A 23,106-nucleotide genomic window follows, 5' to 3' on the forward strand; every position below is an offset into this window, starting at 1 on the left:
TATCAGGCTATGTGAGCGAGTGAGAGAGAGAGAGAGAGAGAGAGAGAGAGAGAGAGAGAGAGAGAGAGAGAGAGAGAGAGAAAGAGAGAGATACTCCTATTCCATTCCTACTTTTTAAAAAATATCATCTCAATTCGGCAGAGATAAAAAGAACATGAGATTTAAAATGTTTCAACTAATAATCCTGAATGGGAGATGAAATATTATGGTACTAGAATTCTGACTTACTGTTTAATGAAGATATTTTAAGCAGAATGAGTTAAACTCTAGTTTTAACCTAAGACACTTGTAAAAGAAGATCCCCTCCATATTTCAACCTATACTATTCAGAATGACAAAATCCAAGATGCAAAATGCAGGTTCCCTCAAACTTTTTATCAGAATTGTAAAGAACTGCAAGCCCAAAGCATCTTATTCTACCAAGAGTATTTGAACATTCCATAACACATCCACACACAAACACACAGAATCCACAGACACACACACTCACATCCACACAAATACACACACAGGAGGTTTCAGAAGTCAGTGTAGTGAACAGCAGCATCAAGTCCTTTGTGTTACACTTGATCACGGAGGCGGGCAAGTCTCTGTGATAGTTCATCCTGGAGGAGGCAAATTTGTAAGTCACTAAGTCTCCTGAAGATTATTATAGGCATAAAACCACCCCTCCACACTGCAAAGAAGTCCCATTTTCAATCATATTTAAATCTGGGTGTCCACAATGATGCTAATCTATATATAGGGTTAACATTAAAGATTTCAACTTTATCTACTCTACCTGGCACAGAGTAGATGCTAGTCAATGTTGATTGATTAGCTTATTAAAAAATGTTTGTTGAATGACAATTTAAAACAAAACTATTATCCTGGGGTCTGTGTACCCCCAAGGATTCTTTGAGGGAATTCAGGAGGGGGGCTACAAACTTAGATGAGAAAAAACGTACATCTTTATTTTAATATAATAGGTTTCCTTTGTAACCATATACAATTGGTTTTCTGTATCTAAAAACATTTCTCTGAAAAGAGGTTCACAGGTTTCATCAACTGCCCAAGGAAACCAGGACACAAGAAAGGTTAAAAACTACTGCTTAAGAGAGCTTTGATAAGAGCTAGAGAATTTGTGAAAAGGCCAGATGCAGCTGGACCATTAGGAACAAATTCAATCTTGATTTCCAATGGACATGCACATGACGCATGGGAAGACCTTGGAAAGGAGACAAAAGGCCTTCTTTGCTTAACTGTCACATGACACCACACTGATGAAAGTGATGTACATATATATATCTACATTTCCTAAAGATCTTAGATATAATTCAAGTGAATTCAATCAAACTACAACCCAGTGTTTATTTACCTGTTCTGTTGAAGCAACACTTGTGCCAACAGAACCAGTCTGACCCTGTGGAAGCTCCATGTTGAGATCAAGGCTGTAATTATAAAACAAAACAAAATAAACAAACAAACAAAAAAAACAGGCTTCTAAGAACACTGAACTATGTCAAGATCTAAATAATAATTTAGATGGGGTCTCAAATGCAAATACAAATGTTCCACCCTGACTTTTTACAATTTACCTTTTTCATGAAAATAGGAGACATAGAGATACTCTCCCTGGTAGTTTTATCTGACTTAATTTAATTTTTAATGCTATTAAATAGAGTCCTAGCTCATACTTACCCTGCTTCATCTGCCATTTCCTGGAGGAGCATATCTACTTGGTTCTAGAAGACAAAAAAAACAGATTGCTTCTTCAGTAGTACTTATAACTGTTTCTTTATTCTAGTCATATCTACCTTTAAGGTGGACTGTCATCTATAATTTTCAAAGCCTGTCTTCCATTTAGAAAGCATTGTTTAATTCTCACCACCAGAGGGAGCCATATCATTTCAATAATATTTCCCTTAATGGAAATTTGAGAAACCTTAAAATGTGACTATACACAATCTTGGCTCCGTTTTGATAAATTATTTTAAATGACCTCTTATTTTCTGAGCGATATCTTTGATGAAAATCAACTTTTCTGGAACAATGAGTTTTTAAAATTCTGTTGCAACTTGACTGTAGTTTTACAGTTTTACTTTAAAAGAAAATTAGTGGCACCCACTTGTATTGCCAATTGGTTTGTCTTACATGGGTTTTTAATATACAGAAGAATACAATACATATTAAAACATTTACCAAATATAGGCATTCTCAGCAAAGGTATTTAAATTAGTTGAATTAATCATCTATCAACCATTTTTATATTAAATTTAAGATCATTTGAAATTTAGAATTGGAGAGAAGGGATCTTGGAGATTATCTGGTCCAGCCTTAATTCATAGATAAAGGAACTGAGGCACATTGAAGTTAAATCCCTTGTCCAGGATCACAAAGGAAGGGGTAGAGTTAGGAAACAAAGTTGAAAAATTTTTCTAAAAGATAATGAGTTCATTTTCCTAACCAGTTTACTGGACATAATTCAATCTTCTCTGGTGATAAGGCCCATAGAATCTTAGGGTCTTCCTTTTAATAAAATATTAGAGCTAGAAAGGGCCTGAGATATCAGTTAAGGTTAATCCCTCCTCTTATTTTAAAATTGAAGAAAAAGGCCCAGAGAGGAAAAGTGTCTTGCTCAAAACCATACAGTGAAATAGAGGTAGAGACAAGTTTAGAACTCTTGACTCCCAGATCAATGCCCTAAGCTGCCCCATTCTGAAAGTGAATTGTGATTTTATTATAGACATGTATAGAAGATGATGGAAGTACCCAGTATTTTGATTTAAAAAGAACCCCCAAACATAAAACTTGTTTCTTAAGCATTTGTCTCTTTCTGATAAAAGCAGAATGCAGAAAAAATTCTGCTAGAAGTATCAGGTTTTACCACTCTATCATTTCAGTATAACTATTTTAAAGGAGCAATTTTTGTTTAAAAATAAAGAAAAAATTCTCTATTTGAATATTCTGAATCTCACAACATTTTGTTTGTGGTTCACCTAGAGGCAAATTGGTTTGCCTTTAAGATGGCTGTCTTTATCCAAGCAACTGGACCGGAAACAACTGGAATTTTCTGAACCAGAATGAAGCCTGTGATGGACTATAACAAACATGCCTCAATTGTCAGTTATGTGTCAGCCACTGTTTTAAGCACTGGGGATACAAAGAATGGGAAAAGATAGTCCCTTCCCTCAAGGAACTCACAGTCTGAAGAAAGAAACAAGTAACATGCCAAAACAAACACTAACATTAAGGGGGTTTGGGAAAAGCTGCTTGCAGAAGTGACATTTTTGCTGGGATTGGAAGGCAGCCAGGAGGCTGAGATGATGAGGTAGAGCATTCCAGGTGTGGGGGACAGTCAGAGAATGCCTAGAGCTGAGTCTTGTAGACAGCCAAGAGGCCAGTGTCACTGGACTACAGAATAAGGTGGAGAGAGGTGGGTGCTCAAAGATTTAAGAAGATTGGAAAGGTGGGGAGGATCCAGGTTATGAAGGGTTTTTTAGAGGATGGCCTTGTTTGCATGTTTGGGTGACTTGAAGGATTAGTGGTACCCTCAACACTAATGGGGAAGTTGGGAAGATAAAGGGAGGTTTTGGGAATTAGAAGGCAATGGCTGAAAGAGTAACTGATTTCATAGGTGGGGGTATCCTAGAGTTTGATTTTGGAGTTGACTTCCTTGCATAGTCATTGATATGCTTACTTGTGGAGTTGTTAGTGTCGTAGTGCTGCTCATAGTGTCTTCCATTTGTTGTGTTTGAACATCTAATGTTTCAAACTGGTGTTCAAATTTGTCCATTAAGGCAGATATCTATAAACAGAGAAAGAAAGATATGACCAAGGGAAAAACATATGCACTAGAAATAGCAAAATATTAAAGGACTAGTTTCTTTACCTTCTCAAGGTTCATGCTCCTCAATGTAGCATCCATGGACTTAACTACACCTGCCATGGATTTAGTTACCTACGAACACAATAAGAAACAATGATTTAACCAGTTGTCCAATTAATGCAAATATTCTTTGAATGACTTAGGTTACACAGAATTTTGTTTTACTCCATAGTAAAAGAATGAGGACTATATTTTGTCCTAGAAAAAAGAGGGAAATCACAAGGATTTTTATAGGAGGGAGTGATTTATATTTTGGGAAAAGACCAAGAACCTCACTGAGGGTTAGAGCCATCTGAGTGGAGAGAATGGGTTGGATTTGAGAGATGTAGAGCAGTGATGTCAAACTCACAAAGAATAGGGGTTACCAAAGCATACACATACTGAATTAGAAAACCATTTCTTACCATTATTCAAATTTTCAAATTTGTTTTGTTAAATGTTTCCCAATTATATTTTAATCTGATTTGGTTCCCTGGGGACTATATGCCTGATACCTTTGCTCAACCTCACATTCAGTATCAGCACATGAATATTCCCCAACCTTTGCTGCTTGACCCTGCACGTAGCATATGGCTATCAATATCTTCTTGCCTCTCATTCCTCTCGTTATCAAATCTGCCTTTAGTACATTCTGGAGTCTTACTCCACTGGTCCCGGGGAATGGTGTTTGTGTTGCCTTTAAGGACAGAATGAAATCATTTTATTTCACCTCTCCAAGGACAGCTTATGAGCCAACTTCACATTTAACTCCAACTTTCTTATCTCTTCTGGCTCCTTTTATAGCAAGAATGCCAAAACTGCTCTCGGTTTTTGCTGTAATAGTTCAAATGAATTTGACAAGGTGGGTTTTTTTTGGGGGGGAAGGGAGAAAGGAGAGCAAATGGAAGGGGGAAAGCCAGGCTTGTAACTTCATGAGTGTGGGCAAACTTAAGAGTTACATAGGGGCCCTGTGAGTTTAAATGGCTTGTTCAAGGTTCCAACATCCACTGGAGGCACAACTTCAACTAAGATGTCTCTGCTCCTATCTCCTATAATATAGGGTGCCAAAAGTCAAAGTGTAAATACACACACACACACACACACACACACACACACACACACACACACACACTTTTGGAACAACCTACAAAGACAGACTGTTTAAAACTCCTAAGATTATTAGGCCCCTCTGAGCCTGCCTTTCTGCCACTCTGCTGCCATCCCTGAACAAGAATTTATCACAGTGGCTAGCTTACCTCTCCATATCTATTTCAACTGGTCTGTGCAAAGCAGTATATTGCCAGGACTATTAGAAAAATATTAGCTAAAACAGGTATGAAAAGAGTATTCCAAAAGCAGCCCTTAATTTCCAACTTTCTTCCTTTCCACTTATTTTTGAGGAAGGAGAAACAAATGATACCATACAATTCTGGAAATTCTCAAAGCAATAGACTCTCCTTAGAGTGGGAAAACAAAGAAGGAAGTAATGCTGAAAAGAAAATGGTTTTGCTGCTCCCAACTTCCAGCACTGTGCCAACAACTGAGGAGGTCACCACTTGGGGTAGATGCCTTACCTTGCCCATTGTCACAGCTGTCTGAACTCTAGCTGCCACAGCATCCACTCGAGCACTCATTCTCAAGAAATTAATTGCTTGGTTTTTCTGGCGGATTGCATTTTCAGCATGTATTCGAGCAACTTCTGTATTGCCCTTCTGAATGGCCTGTTTGAAAATGACAAAAAGGCAGACAATTGGGAAAGTCAAGGCACAAAGGACAAAATATAAATGTTAAGAATAGAGATTGCTGTTGGTCAGTCATGTCCAACTCTTAGTGACCCCATTTGGATTTTTCTGGCCAGTTCATTTTATAGAGGAGGAAACTAAAACAATAGAGTTTAGTGCCTTGCCCAGGGTCACACATCTAACAAGTATCTGAGGCCAGACTTGAACCCGGGCTTTTTTGACTCTAGACTTGGGTGTTCTATCCATTAGACCAAATAGGTGCCCATGAAGAGAGAACAACTATTCAAACTGGTACAGAATTTGTATTTGAAAATGAGCTTTTTTAAAGATTAGTAACTTTCAACTAAATTGTCAACTATTAGAGAGTAAGAGAAAAATAGTGTGACTCAGGCAAAGAGCACTAGACTTGAGAGTCAGGTCACAATTTTCAACACTTTCTGTATGACCAAGCACCAAGTCACTTAATCTTACTGGGTAAGGCTCAATTTTCTTTAACTGTAATTGAGAGAAAGACATACTTCCATAGGGTTGTTGTGAAGGAAAGCACTTTGGGAATATTAAGCCATTTCAGAAATCATCACCCTAAACTGGTCTTGCAGTTATTAAGCTCCACTTAAAGCAGCCTATAAACTGATCTAAAATGACAAAGAAAATAAAGAAAAGGACTTTAAAAATCCCTAACTACCACTGATGCGTCACCTTCTCCTGATCGTACAATCAATGTGCCCAATCAGTTCTGGGCATCAGTGAGTTCCCAAATTGATGAAGAACCATGGAAGCTGGGGAGGCTTTAGCAGCAGGAACTGCTCCAACAGCCCTAGGCTCCCTGAGATAGGAGCCTGAAAGCCGGGGCTCCTATTTCACAATCTTATCAGGGAAGATGGCATGCTGAGAACAACCAGAGAATTCTGGAAAAAAACACAGCAGGAGGCCTAAGAGACAGAGACCACAGAATGCAGAAACTGTCATTTTGGATAAACTATAAGAAGGTAATTATATCATCTCATATTTTTAAGGGTCCAAGGTATGAGTTAAAGGACAGAGGACTCAGAAAAATGAAGGTTTATATCTTACCTCTATTGCTACCTGTCAAATATAAAACGAGGGAGTTTAACTAGATGATTTCTAAGATTTTTTTCTAACCTGAAATCTATTAGCCTATAATCTAAGCTAACCCAAATCTGAACAAGAAGCTGCCACAATTTCCACTTCAAGATGGTTCCAATGGCAAGGCATTTTTTTCTGACATCTGTCCTAACATAGCTTCTGTGACTTGCACTTGCTGTTCCCTGGTTCTGCCTTCTAAAGCCAAGCAGAACAAGGCTAATCCCTCTTTCACATGATAGTCCTTCAAATACTTGAACACAGCTGCCATGTTCTCTCTTCTCCAAACTAAACACCGCATTTCTACAAAGATCCACATATGACATCATCACAAAGCTCTTCATCATCTTGGTTATTTATCTTCCTTTGGCCTTTTCAGCATATCAAAGTCCTCCTGAAAATGTGCTCAGAACTGACCACAATATCTATCTATCTATCTATCTATCTATCTATCTATCTATCTATCTAGAGTATTGGAAAAAGATGATAGCGACAGAGGCAGAATACAAGAGGAACAACCATGTTTAATATCAAATGAGTAGGAGGAGGTGACAGAACAATACAGCACACTACACATTCACTTAGGTCTCAGAATGATCAGCCTACCCCAAGGAGGAATTCAACTGTATACAAAGATAGAGACTACACTTCACTGTCCTATTGTTACCAGATTTAGACTATCATAATGAACATTTCCCAATTCATTTATTGAAATGTTGGTGTAAACCCTTTTGTTCAACTGCTGAACAGAGAGACACACACACACTTTCTCTCTCTCCCTCTTTCTTGTAACTGGTAGGGCTTATTAAAAAAAACACAACTTTTCCATATTTATTCTCTGACCAAAAGGTAAACTTGTTTCTTGGTTGGGGTTTTTTTGGCTGAAAGAAGGAAACTCTAACTCAACAATGATAACTGAAAAAATGTGCTTCAAATTCACCACTTTGCAAAGCTTCCCATTTCTAAATTTGATTCTCCTACCATCATTGCATTTAAGCGGATAGTCCAACAGACTCAGAATGGCTCATCCTCCAACCTAAGGTGCGTGTAATTACTTAATATCACCTATACAAACAACTGAGCACAGCCAACACTGGATTAGTTACGGAGAATGCCCAAAGGGTAATATCTAGTGCACTCATTTTGAAGTTACAACGAAATGACTAGTAAAAAAAATGCCAAGAAAAGCTAAGGCCAGATATCTTAGATAAGTAGGTTTTTTAAAAATGTAATCAAATGTATTAATGGTGGCATTTAAGAGGAAATGGGATACTTGAGTAAAATACTTGCTTATGTCTTTTAGAAAAGGTATTAACTTCAGAATTAACACAATTTTATAACAGCAAGTGCTTCACTAAAAATGTAGTCAAAGAAATATGAAGTTTTTAAAAAATATTATTTGTTTTTACATTATATTCATGCTCAAATACATTTCTTCCTATTTTCTACATTCTGGAAGTCATCCTTCCTAAGAAGGAGTAAAAAAGGATAAAATTAAAAGCAGTTCTGCAAAACTACCAATGTATCAACTGAGCTTGACAGTATGTACAAAGTTCCACATTCATAGTCCCCCCCACATTTTCTCATCTGTTCTTTAGAGCCAAATATGATCATTTGAATTATCCAGCATTTAATTTCTTCTTGTGTTGTTCTTAGCATTTACCATGATCGTTGTGTATATTGTATTCCTGGCTTTGCATATCTTACTTTTCATTGGTTTGCAGAAATCTTACACATTTCTTTCCATTCTTTGAATTAACTGTTTATTGTGGCCTAATATTCCATTTATTCATGTACTATATGTACTTCATGTACTATAATTCCATTCATTCATATATTATAATTTATTTAGTCATCTCCCAACCAGATGTTAATCAGCATCTACTTAATTTCCTACTAAATTAGTGTTACTATAAAAATTTTAGTTTCTGCTCTTTCTCTTTATGATATTCTTTCCTTGGGGTATATGCCAATCTCTGGGATGTCTTGGTCCAAGAATTTGGATGTTTGAGTCACTTTCTTGGCCTCCCATTCTTTCCAGAACTGCTGAATCACTTTACAACTCCACCAGAGGTTTATTTATACACTTACCTCTTCACAACTCACTCCTTAAATATTGACTTACTACCATTTTTTTAAAACCTTGGCCAAGCTGTTGGGTGTTTAGTAAAAACTTGAGTTTGTAATCTGCATTTTTTATCATTATGAATAATTTTCAAAGGAATGGAAAACAATGACTTTGAAAATATGTTATAAATCATAAACACCAAGAGAAATTAAAATTTAATCCACCAAAGTTTCACCTCACAACATGGAAATCTGCAGAAACAAAAAAAACTTACAGGAATAGTCAATACTGACATGTCTGTAAGAAGATAGGCATGTTCATAAACTGTTGAGGAGTAGTGAAGTGCTCTAACCATTTGGTTTTCATTTGAAAACATCAAAGAAAAGGGCCAATAAATGCCAAAAAATTTGGAGGAACACTCTACAGAACCAAAAAACCAAAAGCTAAAACCCCCTGAAAACAAAGGGGGTGTGCATCAATTTGGGGATACCTAAAAAACCTATGGTATAGCATGGTTACAGTGCAGTAAGTGATGAGGCATATGAAGAATTCAGAGAAATGTGAGTGGAGTTGCATGAACTGCTGATTAGAACAAAGAAAGCATCACAAGGAAAGAACACACAGCAACTACAAAAACTCAGTCATGAACAGGGGATTGAAAACCCGAGCAAGGGAAAAAACAGCACTAGTAAAGATCCCAAAGAAAAGATGATGTCACAGAGTTCCTCCCCCTATAAAGCAGAGAGTTCAAAATACCATATTTGCTGTCACAGGTAGTCTCCGATTTACCTTTTTTTTGTTTTTTTCTTTGTTACAAGGTAAAGTTCAATCTAGGAGGGTGGAAAATGACTGATGAAAAGACAAAAAGCATCAATAACCTTTTCCTGACAACTCAATTCATTTCCTAATTCACATAAGCGACATGTATAAAATTTTCAAATTACACTTACCTTTTTAATCTTGGTCTTTTCAGCTTTTTCTTCTTTATCACATTTTTTGGCATTCCTATTAAGTTCTTTTGCAGCAAACTTCAGGTTAAATAGGTGTTCTAAAACATATACATTAAGGCTTTTACACAAGTCATAATTTCCAGGAGACCTGCCAGGCGAAGAAGGAATAGGAGAAAAAGGAAATATCTTCATCCCTACCCTGAACTCCATGCATGTGTGTTATACCAAGTAAAAACCCAGAGGAATCACTTCAAAAAACTTAAGATGTGATAGCCTTGGCAATGAAAATGCGCCAGTTACATATGGCAGATACATATTAGTGTGGTATTTAAAACAAAGTACAAACCAAAAAGCAAGAAAAAGGGTCATATTTCTTAGTTTTAATTCCAGAATAGGAAAGGTTTTAGTTTTTAAAGGAAATAATGATTTTTAATACTATGAAATTTTATTTTCTCCCTCTTCAAACTCAAAAGACAGGCTATAATATACTTTTGGTTTTCCAAGAGAGAACAAAATTATCTTCTGGTAAAGATGATAAACTTCCTATCAATTTCGGTATTTTAAATTCACTGCTCCCTGGGAGTAAATACTGCATTTTGAGAAGATGTACTGATCATTTCAAGATATAATGACACTACAGAAGCTATCTCAATTTATAAGAGCAAAGTTTCCCAAAGATTTTTGTTAATTACATCTGATGACTCACTGTCATGGGGAGAGGGAGGGAGGCAGAAAAATAAGCAATTCAAAATCTTACTAAAAAATGAATGTTGAAAACTATCTTTACATGTTAATGGAAAAAAATAAAATACATAAAAAAAATGCTTGGTTAAATGCTCATCATAACTGAATGGCAGACCTCTTAGTAAAGTGTGACAAAACTTCAGTCAAATTAATATATATTAATAATTTGTGGGAATTTGATGAAGTCTTTACAAATCATTTAATTCAATTGCTATTTATCAAGCAGCTACTTATTATACAGGTATTAGGCTAGGCACTATATAAAAGTGTTAACCTTACAAGATGTTAAGGCAAGGATACAATGTTAAAACATAGCAACATGACATCGGGAGGGAGCTCTCAGGGCATCTTAGTCTAAGTCACATCCAAACCAAAAGCTCCTGGACAACATGCCTAATAGGTGTTCCACCAGCTTTCAGCTGCTAATCTCAGAGGACCAAGCTACAGCCACTTTTCTGCATTGCTGTGAGTTTTCTGTTCCTCATGGGTCAACTGCCTACTGAATTTCACTCTACAAGATCCTATCTTCTCCTTTTTCTGAACTCAAATTGTAGAGATGCTGCCAGCCTCTACTGTTAACGGGAGTTTTGAAATCCCAGGTCCAGTCCTGAGGTGGCATAATGGATAACATGCAAAAGCCAGAGACAGGAAGATCCAAGTTCAAATTTGGCCTCAGACACATGCTAGCTCTGGGGCCTGGGAATGTTACTTATTCTCCCGACTGACTCAGCTTTCCTATCTATAAAATGGGGGTAACAATAGCACCTCCCTCCCAAGGTTCTTGTGAGGATCAAAAGAATTAATATTTGTAAAGGGCTTAGCATAGTACCTGGCCTAAAGTAGTTTTTTCCTTCTCTGATCCCCACAATCTAGAGTCAGCCTAGGCCCTACTTTCCTCTTCTCTAGCACAAATTCTCGGATGGAAATGTGACTTTTGCCCAAAGTTTCCAGTGACCTTCACTGGTTCCTCTAATGACTTGAAGCAAAGGGATTGGCAAGTCAAACCAGGCCAAGCCAAGTAGCTACTCTTCTTTTGGTACAGAGATTGTCCAGAGGTCTAGATAATTCAAATAACCTACTGAAACAATTTTGTGCCCCCTGTGCCAGGCATGTGATTAAATTATTTCCTGAACTCCTCCTCTACCCCTTCTTTCATTCTAGACATTCTAAAGCAGATATTGCAAATTTTCAGCAGAGTACACTGGAACCAGATTAAAAATATAACTGTGTGACCTTGGGCAAGTCATTTAACCCTGATTGCCTTGCATCCAGGGCCATCTCGAGTCATCCTGATTCCTATCTGGCCACTGGACCCAGATGGCTCTGGAGGAGAAGCTGGTGATTGAGCACAGCGCTCCCCAATCCAATTCACATGCTTTGTCATGGCATCACCTCCCTGATATCATGATCTTCTTTGAAAACAAAAGACAAATATTATCAAATAGTATGCCCTTCTAGAACCAGATTCCAGGTAAAGATTCCATCATATCAAATCTCAGGAATAACCATAAGATCAAATTTTCTTCTTAGTGTAAGGATCTCTATTTTCCCTTACAGATGAGGAACACTGGGAAATAATTTAAATGATATGTCCAAGGTCACCAAGTCAGTCAAGGGCAGAGATGGGGATGAAAAATAGGTCTCTGGATTTCTATGTCAATGCTTTTTTTCACTATCACTGTTTCAGAAAGAAAATTTTGCTCTGGAAAGTAGACTTTACATTAACATCTTGTCCCAAGGTACCAAAAACATCTGAATCTATACATAAAGTTAACAGTCAACAAGTGACATCAAGATTCTATTTAAATACTTGCAATAAATTTCTGGTAAAAATGCACTCTAAATATTTTTAAAGACCATTTTCTAGTATAGCCCCAAGTGAAGGCCTCATCACCCCTTGTTCTCAAATAACCTGCTTTGATACCAGAAGTAAGAGTTAGTCTCAAGGAGTCAAATCTTGGAATTTTAAGTCTTAAACCAATGATTTTAACTACAGTTCATTTCACACACTAGAGAAATAGTCAAAATCACAATGCATTCCTATCTAGTATGAGATTTTTCTCCTCATTCCATCTTTCCTCATTGATCTTTTTAATTTAGAGCCAAAACAAACGTAAGAATGGGGATGCCCTCTTTGCCAGGATATGTAAGGTCCTCCTTAAATTCCTCAAGTTTTTCATTCTGTTCCAAGATTTGCACAAACCTGTTGAACAGGCATCGAACAAAGTCCAATCTGGACACATACAATCTGATACTTTCTACCTTGAAATCCTTTATTCCAAAGGCATAGAGCTAAATGCATCCTTTTGAAAAGAACCAAAACTTTTACATAATTGTGGAAACTAATAACAAAGCAAATATAATTTTTTTCTATTGAATACGGAGATGCAAGGTATTACATAATAGTCAGGTTTCCCCCATTTTGAGCATGCCACACATTATGTATTTATGTGAAGGAAGCTGATTCTTAAGTATTGACTATGCTGAACAAAGGGAGACTACTTGCACAAAGTGCTAAAAAGTGAAAAATAAGTCAGTTCTTCAGTATTTGTTTTTCAACAGTAGCCCTATGATCAGATAATCCATTTATGAGCATAATCAGATTATTGCTAAGGTCCTGCCTGCAGGAGGGGAGTCATTTTCTCTTTTGAGTGCTGGGGTTTTAACAAGTATTTTAATACTTCATGCTCTTGAATAGACTTAGGAATTACAGTTTCAAGGATCATAATGAATTTGGTTTCCAAAGGAAATGACCCTGGATGGCAGCAAAAACATTCTAACTATTCAAAGTACTTTACAGAATATAACAATGATTAGCAAAATACAGTATCTTGGGAATATCGATTAAATCAAATACAGCTGGGTAAGGCAGCCATACTGTATCATTAGAGCACCTCTTTCTCCTTCGTGTAGATAAATGATCTGAGCAATCCCAAAGCCAGAACAAACATCACTTTAAGAAAGAAAATTGGCCTCACAATTCAAGAGGGGGTAATCCTAAATAAATTTAGCCTAGATTTTAAGAACAGGCATCTTCCAGAAAAGCATTTTAGCAAATAGGAAAATTCGGGCCATTTTCATGAACTCTGGGTCCCTTCAGAGGGAGAAAGTCACACTGACACTACATACAGTCTACACTCTTGAGTCCTTCAAGAATAGTTTTTTTCTTTTTTTCACTGGATTCTCTTTGCTCACTGAACTCAGTTGTTCACTAAAGCAAGTTTTTCACTAGCAAATGAGGGAGAAGGTTGAACTAAATTACTCTTTAGTGTGTTAAAAACAGCACAATTTTCCTGAAAGGGAAAACTAGTCTAGGAGTTAAGAAATCTGTAACTAAAAGGTCCAAAATACACAGCAAGAAGAACCTGAGAAAGGACACAGGGTTAGTTAACCAGCCCCATTTGGTAGCTGTGAGTTATTGCTATTTTTAGTGGCAGCAAAGTTTGTTTTTTTGTTTTGTTTTTGGCTTATGCTATGACATAATAAGTACTTCTGTGAAGAAAGCTGATTTCAATACTGTCAGTCATTAGCAAATCTTACACCATGTGTGTAGAAAGCACCCAAGTGTAAAAAGCCAGCTTTCAGTCAGATAGGATCCTTTTGTTTCTGTTCGAAGGCATAAGACTGATCTTCAGAAAAAACACAAGCACTGTAGCTTTCTGGGCTATGCAGATAACCTTCTGTATCCAGACTAGTGATGTTTTCCTCCCCTCCTTGGCTGGAGAGTGAAATTCTATTTATTGAAAATCATTTTTCTACTGATTCATTGGCTTTCTACTACAGTATTTTCTATTACAGTAACACCTCATTTATCTCCCATCCCCAGGGAATGAGGTCTTCCACAGAAATGAATTTTCCAGATAACTGAAGCATATCCTTTTAAAAAGTCATTTTAAATCAAAGTCTTTCAAGAACTATCTACTTCCTTGATTCCTTAAAACAGGGTGTACTGCACGAAGTCTGACCTTTGCTTGATGACCCTGAGTCATCATGACCACCATCAGAGTATACCATACTGCGCTATGCAATGGGTTTTTCTGTCTCTTTCTTTGACGTCAAGTTGTTCACTGTCCCTATGCCTGCCTTAGTCATTCTTCCTCCTTATGGCAATATAATGAGAAATTAAATAAACAAGGCTGTTACAATTGTATATAAAGTGCAAGTCAATAAGATCCAAACAGTGGCCTTGGGGGATTCTCTGCCAGATTAATTTTAAGGTACCAGGCTTTGTGTCTTTTTTCCTTCTCATTCTGATTCCTTGACCTTACTCTGCCACAAAATATTAAAACTAGAAGTCAGTTTCAGACAAATCAAAAAAAAGTGCCAAGCCCTGTGATAAATTCTAGAAATACAAAGAAAGGCAAGAAAAAAGTAATTCCTATTTTCAAGGAGGTCCGTCTAATGAGGGAGAAAACACACTCAACAACCATATAGAAACAAGCGACAGGACAGATTAGTAGTAACCACTGAGGGAAGGCATTAAGGCGAAGACAGAAGCTGAGACCTGAAGGAAGTCAGGAGGCTGAGATGAGAAGGGAGAGTTTGAGGCTTTAAGAGTCCTAATTCAACTCTCTCATTTTACAGATGAGAAACTGAGGACTAGAGAGAGGAATTGCTCAAGGTCCTGCTGCTCCTGGACCTGACTTTTAGAGCTTTTGCTTTCATTTCATTTCAACTAAATAATTTTCAAACTTCTGAGCTAGGAAGGATAAAGAGCTTCAATGACTCAGAACCAAATCCAGCCGCCCTCATTCTCAGCCAAGTGTTTCTGCTGATATACAGAATTGATCAAACAAGGCCCTGGAACTATGCTCTCAATGGTTCAACAACTATTGACTAAGCATCTATATATCAGGCACTGTGTGAAGCACAGGAATACAAAGAGGCCATAGACAGTCCCTATCTTCTGAGTCTACAATCAAGTGGAAGAGATGACATGCAAACAAATACATACAAAGTGGGCTTAAATACAGGATAAATAAGAAATAATAAATGAAGGCACTGGAATTAGGACAGGCTAGGGAAGGCTTCCTGTAGTAGAAGGTGACATTTTGGTTAGGATTTAAAGACAGTCAGGGAGGTCAGTGAAACCAGAGAAGAAGGCTCAGGACAGAACCTTGCGGGGCAGCCTACAATCAGAGGATGTGATCTGAAAGGAGACCCAGCAAAGGAGACAGAAAAGAAATGATCAGATAGGTAGGCAGGAGAACCAGGAGACAATGATGTCTGGAAAACCTAGAAAAACAGTGAGTGTCAAGGACAGAGGGATCAACTATGTCAAAGACTGCAGAGATCAAGGAGAATTGAGGACTGAGAAAAGGCCACTGGTGATCATTAATTATTTTGGAGAGATGAATTTTGATAGAAAGATAAGGTCAGGAGCCAGACTGTAAAGGTTTCATCAAATTGGAAGGGTTTAAGAAGAAGAGTGAAAAAGAGATAGAGGGGAGGAAACTATGACCTTTTTGAGAAGTTTAGCTTCAAAGCGAAGGACAGACACAGGATGACAGTTAGCAGGGATGGAAAGATCTTGTGAAGGGTTTTTTTTTCAATGATAGGGGAGACAAGAAAGTTTGGATGCAGCGGAAAACAAGCCATAGTGAAGGAGAGACTGAAAATAAGTGAGAGTGGGGGTGACAGAGCATCAGTTCACTGGAGGACATGAGATGGAATGAAATCGTTTGAACAAGGAGAAGGTTTAGCCTTGGTAAGGAGTAGGTTCACTTCATCAAATGAAACAGTAGTAAAGGAGGGAAGAAGAGGGAGTTCATGGTGAATGGGCTCAATTTTCTCTATAAAATATGAGTCAAGGTCCTCAGCTTGAGGAGGAAAGGGAGCCATGGAAAACTTGATGAGGGATGGAAAGGTCTGGAAAAGCTGCTGTGGAAAGTAGGAAACTGAGTTGGTAAGGGAGGTATATGTAGGATCCTCTAGCAGCAGTGAGGGCCCAGTTGATGAAACATAAATTTATAATGCACTTAGAATGGTCCCCAGGGAGGTCAAAAACTTGACTGGCAAAGCACAGAATGTTTCTTTCCCCTAACTTGGATTGAGACCCTTTGAGGACAGATCTCCTGTTCGGCTTTGCTAATTGATGGAATAGATAGAACTAGAGAGGGTGCCCCAATGGAACTATCTGTCTTAACTTCTATATAAGTGCTTTAAAAGAAAGTTATTTGTAGTTAGCACATCCCAAAGCCCCGATGATCCAGTGGTTTAAATGAAATAATCAACCTGATTCTTGATGTGGAATTTCATTATACTGATTATATTGCCAGAAAACTCATTCTCACTACCCCATTTCTGAATTAGAAAGTATATTATTAAGTGAAAAGAAATTATGGAAACCAAATACTGTAAAGAATTAGTAATCTCTGTGATCTTCAGTGCTAAAAAGGTAGGCCTAAGAGATGCCGAATGGCACTGACAGGTCAAAGGAAAGAAGGAAAGGAGGGGGAAAAAAGGAATAGGAAATCAGGCAGGATTCAGAAGAAGTCAATATGGTAGGAAAAAGTAGAATGCTTCTAAAAATTCTCTCAATTCAATTTAGTCCTACCAGTTTCCATACAGGTTGCACATATATGAGTAAGGGGAGGAGATTTCATGTATACTTATTTACTTCCTTTTTCCTCTAATTTCCTGAATCTGTCTCCCTATGTGGGTGTGGAGATAAGCTAGAAGTTTAAAGAGAAGGAAGAAGAACTGAAGAGAGTCATAACTGAACTGGATTTATGCCAACTATTCTTTTTCAAACTCCAATTTAACTTTCAAACTGGATGACTAAGAAATGCTCTGCAAAAGGTGCCAAATAAGATCCTCCTAAGTATTCCTTATCAATCCACTTAATATTTCTTATAACATCTGCCATTCCACTAACTAGGCCAAGTATTGACATCATTGTCCCAACCAATTCTAATGTATTTATCTTTCCTAAAAAGTTTCAGATCTTCTGATATTCACTTGGTAGTGCTACTATGTGATTTCCAATGACAAATTATCCATCCAAATCCTTTCATTTTCAGCATACTCATCTTAGGTTTAAGTGGTGCTAGTCTACTTCTCAGCAGATACTTCTGAAAAATTGTCAGGTCTTTGCAACTCTGAGGGCACTATACACTAGCACTTAGCATACTCTCCCTCTTTACAAGTCGGTATTCTGCCTCCTCAGATGGGAAGCACTTTTGCAGCAGCAGTATCAAACTCAAATAGAAAGGAATTCTCAGAAAAACCATAAATACCTATTATCTAGGTTGTATTATTTTAAGTTTGGTAAACATTTCCCAAGAACACTTCAATCTGCTTTGGTGAGGATCAGCTTAGTCTGACATCTGTTTTCCAGCAAAAAGGGTCCTCATGTGTATCTCCTCTCTACAACACTTCACCTATAATACCAATATTTGCTGCTACCAATGACAGAGCCAGAGGACTCTGCACTAGCTTCCCTCCTAATGTTGACTAACTTGTTGGAATAGCAATATGAACTTAAATCAGTCTCTAAAAGGGCTTTCTGTCTTTGCACTAATGTCTCATCACAGTAGAGAATACTCTAAAAGACAGAACTAAAAGGCTAAAAAGCAGGAAGTACTTTTTACACATATATTTCCTTCCAGATTCTTTAAGCGATATTATAAAGTTAGAATCCAACTGAAGCAAATATTACAAAAAATAATTCTAGCTATCAAAGTTATTTTATTTTATTTTTTAGGGTTTTTTTTTTTTTTGCAAGGCAATGGGGTTAAGTGGCTTGCCCAAGGCCACAAAGGTAATTATTCAGTGTCTGAGGCTGGATTTGAACTCAGGTACTCCTGACTCCAGGGCCGGTACTCTTATCCACTGCGCCACCTAGCTGCCCCTCAATGTTATTTTTCTATCACAATGAATCATCCTTTTGAAGCATGATCTAGATCTGATTATCCATTATCTAAAAAGATTCATTTTGTACAATGTGTGCTTTCTTTGGTCTGTGTCTCCTGAAAACTTATCTGAAAGGACTGAGATCAAGTAAGACTTGAAATACAAAAACAGGAGACCTCTCTCCAAAGTATTTATGTATACCTTTAGAGGGAGAAAGGCAATTAAAAGAGATCTAGGTTTAGATTCCACTTCAGATATTAATTAGCTGTGTAACCTTGGATAAGCAGTCTGGATTTAAAAATGGTACAAAAACAGTAATAGTTACCACCCACATAATGCTTATTATATAACAAATACTGCTAAACACTTCACCATTATCTTATTTGGTCCTCACAATTTTGTTAGGTGGTCCCCATTTTACAAATGAGGAAACTGAGACAAACAGGTTAAATGACTTGCCCAGGGTCTGCCTGACTCCAGGTTTGCTGGTTTATGCATTGTGCCACCTAACTACTTACTTTAAAATAGGAATCTATATGATGATCAACATAAATATTTAAATATACCCAGAACAGGATGGCATATAAAATGGAATTCTTGTTAAACATATTTTAAACGTGCATTAAACTTAATTAGCAGGTAGATGGCACAGCACTTAGAGGGTTGAGCCCAGAGTCAGGAAGATCTGAATTCAAATTCAGCCTGGGGCTAAGTTATATGTAATTGATCTGGCTCAGTTTTCTCATCTGTAAAAAAATGGAGACAATCTTAGCACTTTACCTCTCAGGGTTATTAGGAAGATTAAACAAGATAATATTTGTAATAGACTTCGAACAGGAATGGGACCAGCTATATCAATGTTAGTTATTAAATGAAGCAGAATCCAGTAACACAATTTGTCTCCTGTTTGCCTCAGTATTATCATCTGTAAACCAGATCTATCTACTAGGGTTGCTACAAAGGTCTCAGCCCAGTGCTTGTCAAATAGTAAATGCTACATAAATTGTTATTCCCTCCCCTTCCCTTCTTCTCAATTTCCTTCTACCCCTCTTTTTTTTTTTTTAAATCTCTGCTGCTCCTTTCCTTTCCCTTTTTTAGCACCACCATTAACATTAACTAAATCTCTCAAAGTCTTCCTTAAAAAGCTCACCCTTTTACAAATAAGTTGAGTGAAGTGGACAGGTCAATAGGAATCTGTCTTTTTCTGCACTTCTATTCCATTATACTTTACTCAGAGGCTGAAAGCCCTATTTATCATCAGTCTTCCAAAGCCAAGAATGGTCTCTCTGCTTTGATGAGAGTTTCTGAGTTTTATGAAAATGTTTCCTTTATGTTATTGCAGTCACTGTATAATTCTTCTGGTTCTATTCACTTCTCTTTACATCAGTTTGCATAAATCAGTAAGCACTTGATGTCTGGCTGTCAGGCAATCTTAATATTTAACATTTATATAGTGCTTTAGAGAGATATTTTCTCATTTGATCTTTAAAATAATTCTCATTTACAGATGAAAGTTTCAGAGAAGTTAAATGATTTGTTCAAGGACACAGAGGTCACACGAGAGGAAGAACTGGCCCCAGGTTTTCCTGACTTCAAGGCCAGTTCTTTCTGTACCCCTATACCACCTCTTAGTTAACTCCCTGGGTCTTATCTAGTATATCACAGATGGGTTTTGGTCTACTTGTTGGAACAAATCCCCACAGAGAGTTTTCTACAATGATAAAATCACAGCTCCTTCATGCATGATACAGTTGTATATAGGAGGGATGAAAAAACAGTATCAAGGAACACAGCAAAACCAGGAATAAACTGGAGATCTGGTAAGTGGAAATTATACTACAAACAATCATTCTTTTACTTTCCAATTATAATCAGAATAACAGGTTCACTTCAATTTGATAGAAATTAACTATATGCCTACTAACCCCAAAGACACAGGGGGAGGCAGGGTTTTTTTTAGGTTTTTGCAAGGCAAATGGGGTTAAGTGGCTTGCCCAAGGCCACACAGCTAGGTAATTATTAAGTGTCTGAGACCGGATTTGAACCCAGGCACTCCTGACTCCAGGACCGGTGCTTTAACCACTACGCCACCTAGCCACCCCTGGGGAGGCAGTTCTCATAACTTCTGTTTACTTATGTCACAATGTCAACGACAAGAAGTTTGAATAGATAGATCTGCTTTATGACAACCCACCTTTCGAAAAGCTTTTCAGGAAAATACTGTGTGGCCCTGAACAGGAGCTATCAGGTTGCCTGGAGAACTGATTTTGCTAGTCAAAGTGTAGGAGATAACAGAATTCTTCATAGCTCAACTATTCAACTCAGGAGCAAAATTACCCTTTAACGCTTGCCAAATTCTACCTCTAACTTACTAATCATTCTCATTCCCCAAAGCCGCATGAATTTTTACATCCATGCCAAGACAAAAGATGCAAAGTCAAGTTTGGGTAAGGAAGGGAATAAGATCAGTGAGTGGAGTAGATGGCTTATATGTATGCACTTTTTTGTTTTTAATGGGTTCAGAGCATTAGGTTCAGTTTTTAATTGTTTTCAGAGGAAGCCCCTATAAACCCAGCAATGTAATCAGAAGTGAATTTGAAGATGATTTTTGACTTGTTCATTTTTGGCACTATTACAAGGTTAAATGACTGAGAAGCTAGTGGATAAAGGGATGGCCTTGGAGTCAGAAAGAAGTGAGTTTGTTGGAAAAAAAAGTTGCCAATTTGTATAGATTGAGAGGTTTCCAGGAGTTCTGGAGACCAATGAAATGTTAATTTTAGACAAAGAAACAAAATCCCTAAACTGTCCTAAACAAAGTAACTATGATAAAAGAATATTGTATGAACATTTAATTTTACAAGACATTCTTTTTGCATTTTGGAAAGTCAAAAGATTAGAAATATTACTTTAAAAACCCTCTATTCACAGTAACTATGAAAAATAGGGCTGAGTTGTGTTTTTTTCCCACATGAACCAATTAAAGGGTTCAGATTCAACAGAAAATAACCTAAGGGAAATAATCATTGCCAGATGGTCTGAATCAAGTCAGAGTTTCATCCAATTCACCTTAGACACAAAAGAAAGTTAAGCCATTTTATAAACTGAATTCCTGTCAAGAGCATGATTAAATCTGAGAGTATTGAGAAACTAGACTTTCCCCCCAAATGGGAAGTAAAACAAGTGCCTGGCCCTGGAGAGGAAAACTAAAGCTAAAATAATCATTTGCAATGACTAGTGTGAAAAAGGAGGCATTGTGTTATATCTTCCCGTGAAGTAACTGGGAGGAAAAGGGATACCAATTATCACTATACTTTTCTGTAGCACCTTTAACAGGCACAGTCATTTAAAAAAGTCTGGGAACTTGAAAGCACAGTTGTGAATCAGCAACTTATCATAATATGCCTTTTTTTTTCCTTCAAGTTTCTCGGTTTGACCTGGGTTGTTACACAGGGGCTGGTGATGGAACCAGTTTCCTGGTCAGACTTGGATTGTGCCACTCACCAATGACTACCTACAGGTCAAACTGACTCATAAAAGAGGTAAATGTTGTCAGCCGCATCTAAGAAACAGTTTGCAGTCTCTATAACCAGGCTGGTAGAGTATGTCAACACTTTACCTTGGGAAAAAGTTCACCCTACTTCAGGGGGACATCATGTTTTCCCAGCTCCTGGCCACCGGGAATGACGAAGTTGCCGACATGGAGGCAGAAATCAAAGTTTCCCCTTTGGGAATTCTCCCAGAGTTTGAAGCAGCTTTGGGAAGGAGTGTGAGTGACATCGTTGTCTGTCTTAGCCACGGCTTCGATGGAAAGCCGGGGGGGGGGGGGGGAGTTCAGCAAAATGCCCATCTGCTTGGGAGCTGCATTTTCCTTGGGGGCTGGGGGGGGACGCCCCCCCAAATTTGCAGCATGTTCAGGAGGGATCTGAGGGACACATTTGACTGTATTGGCCACAGGCTGGATCGGAAGCCGGGAGGAAAGTTGAGAAGCACCCAATTGGCTGGGGCTGGGCCTCTCCTTGGGGGTGGGGTGCTCGGGAGGTAGAAGCCAGCTATTATGGCTCTCGGAGGAAGTCCGAGTGCAAGTTGCGTCTGGCGCGGAAAGAAACCCCAAAGCGCAGCAAACTGGCCCCTTCCCCGGGCCGCTGCGCGCGCGCTCTCAGCGGCGCCAGGCCCAGCGCCCTTGGCTGGCCTGCCCATCGGCACCCAGGGGGGAGGCCTGCTCCCGAGATCCGGATCGGCCCGGCCCCGCGCCCCAAAGCACGGCCCCGGCCGGAGTCCTTAGAAGTTTGCCCCTGGCCCTGCCCCCCCCCCCACCTCGCCATCTGGAGATACAGCAGCAGAGACGCTGGGGCGGGAAGGGGAGAGGCCGGGCCTGGGCCCTTCCGTGCCACGACTCAAAAGCGACACGGCTCGCTCGCGGGCTCTCCGGCCGCTCCCTGCACTGGGGCCCGGAGGAAGGCGGAGGAGACGGCGGCGGCTGCCGGGGAAGCCGAGGCAGGGCCGGCCGCGGCCCCAGCCCCCGTCAGCGCTGCCCCCTCCCCGGATCCCGCACCCCCAGCCCTGCGTCCCCGCCCTGCCACACCCAGGCCGGCTCCCTAGGCCTCAGCAAGGCAGCGTCTGCCTCCCCTCCCCCCTGCAAGAGAAAGGATACTTTCCATGTTGGCCATGGCTGGGCCGCTCCTCCCGGGGGGCTCTGGGGGGGGGGGGCACCGGCAACGCACAGGCTCGAGGTTCCGGGCTCCGGAGCTCCCGCGCTCGCGCTCCTCCGGGGCCGATGACGCCTCCCGTTTGTTTGGG

At 38.9% G+C, this 23,106-nt stretch overlaps 1 protein-coding gene across 1 annotated transcript; it reads right to left on the reverse strand.

Moving 5' to 3' along the window:
- Window positions 1-7: 7 nt before the first annotated feature.
- Window positions 8-23,106, reverse strand: LOC141503123 (charged multivesicular body protein 1B2). The gene is made up of 8 exons (XM_074208311.1): window positions 22,961-23,106; window positions 9,712-9,809; window positions 5,422-5,568; window positions 3,872-3,940; window positions 3,680-3,787; window positions 1,681-1,724; window positions 1,358-1,430; window positions 8-605 (listed from the first exon to the last, which is right to left on the reverse strand). Exons 1-8 carry the CDS (start codon window positions 22,974-22,976, stop codon window positions 561-563), a joined length of 600 nt encoding a protein of 199 aa, XP_074064412.1. The 5' UTR covers window positions 22,977-23,106; the 3' UTR covers window positions 8-560.

This window comes from Macrotis lagotis, chromosome X (genome assembly GCF_037893015.1).
Source record: "Macrotis lagotis isolate mMagLag1 chromosome X, bilby.v1.9.chrom.fasta, whole genome shotgun sequence".
Taxonomy (NCBI): domain Eukaryota; kingdom Metazoa; phylum Chordata; class Mammalia; order Peramelemorphia; family Peramelidae; genus Macrotis; species Macrotis lagotis.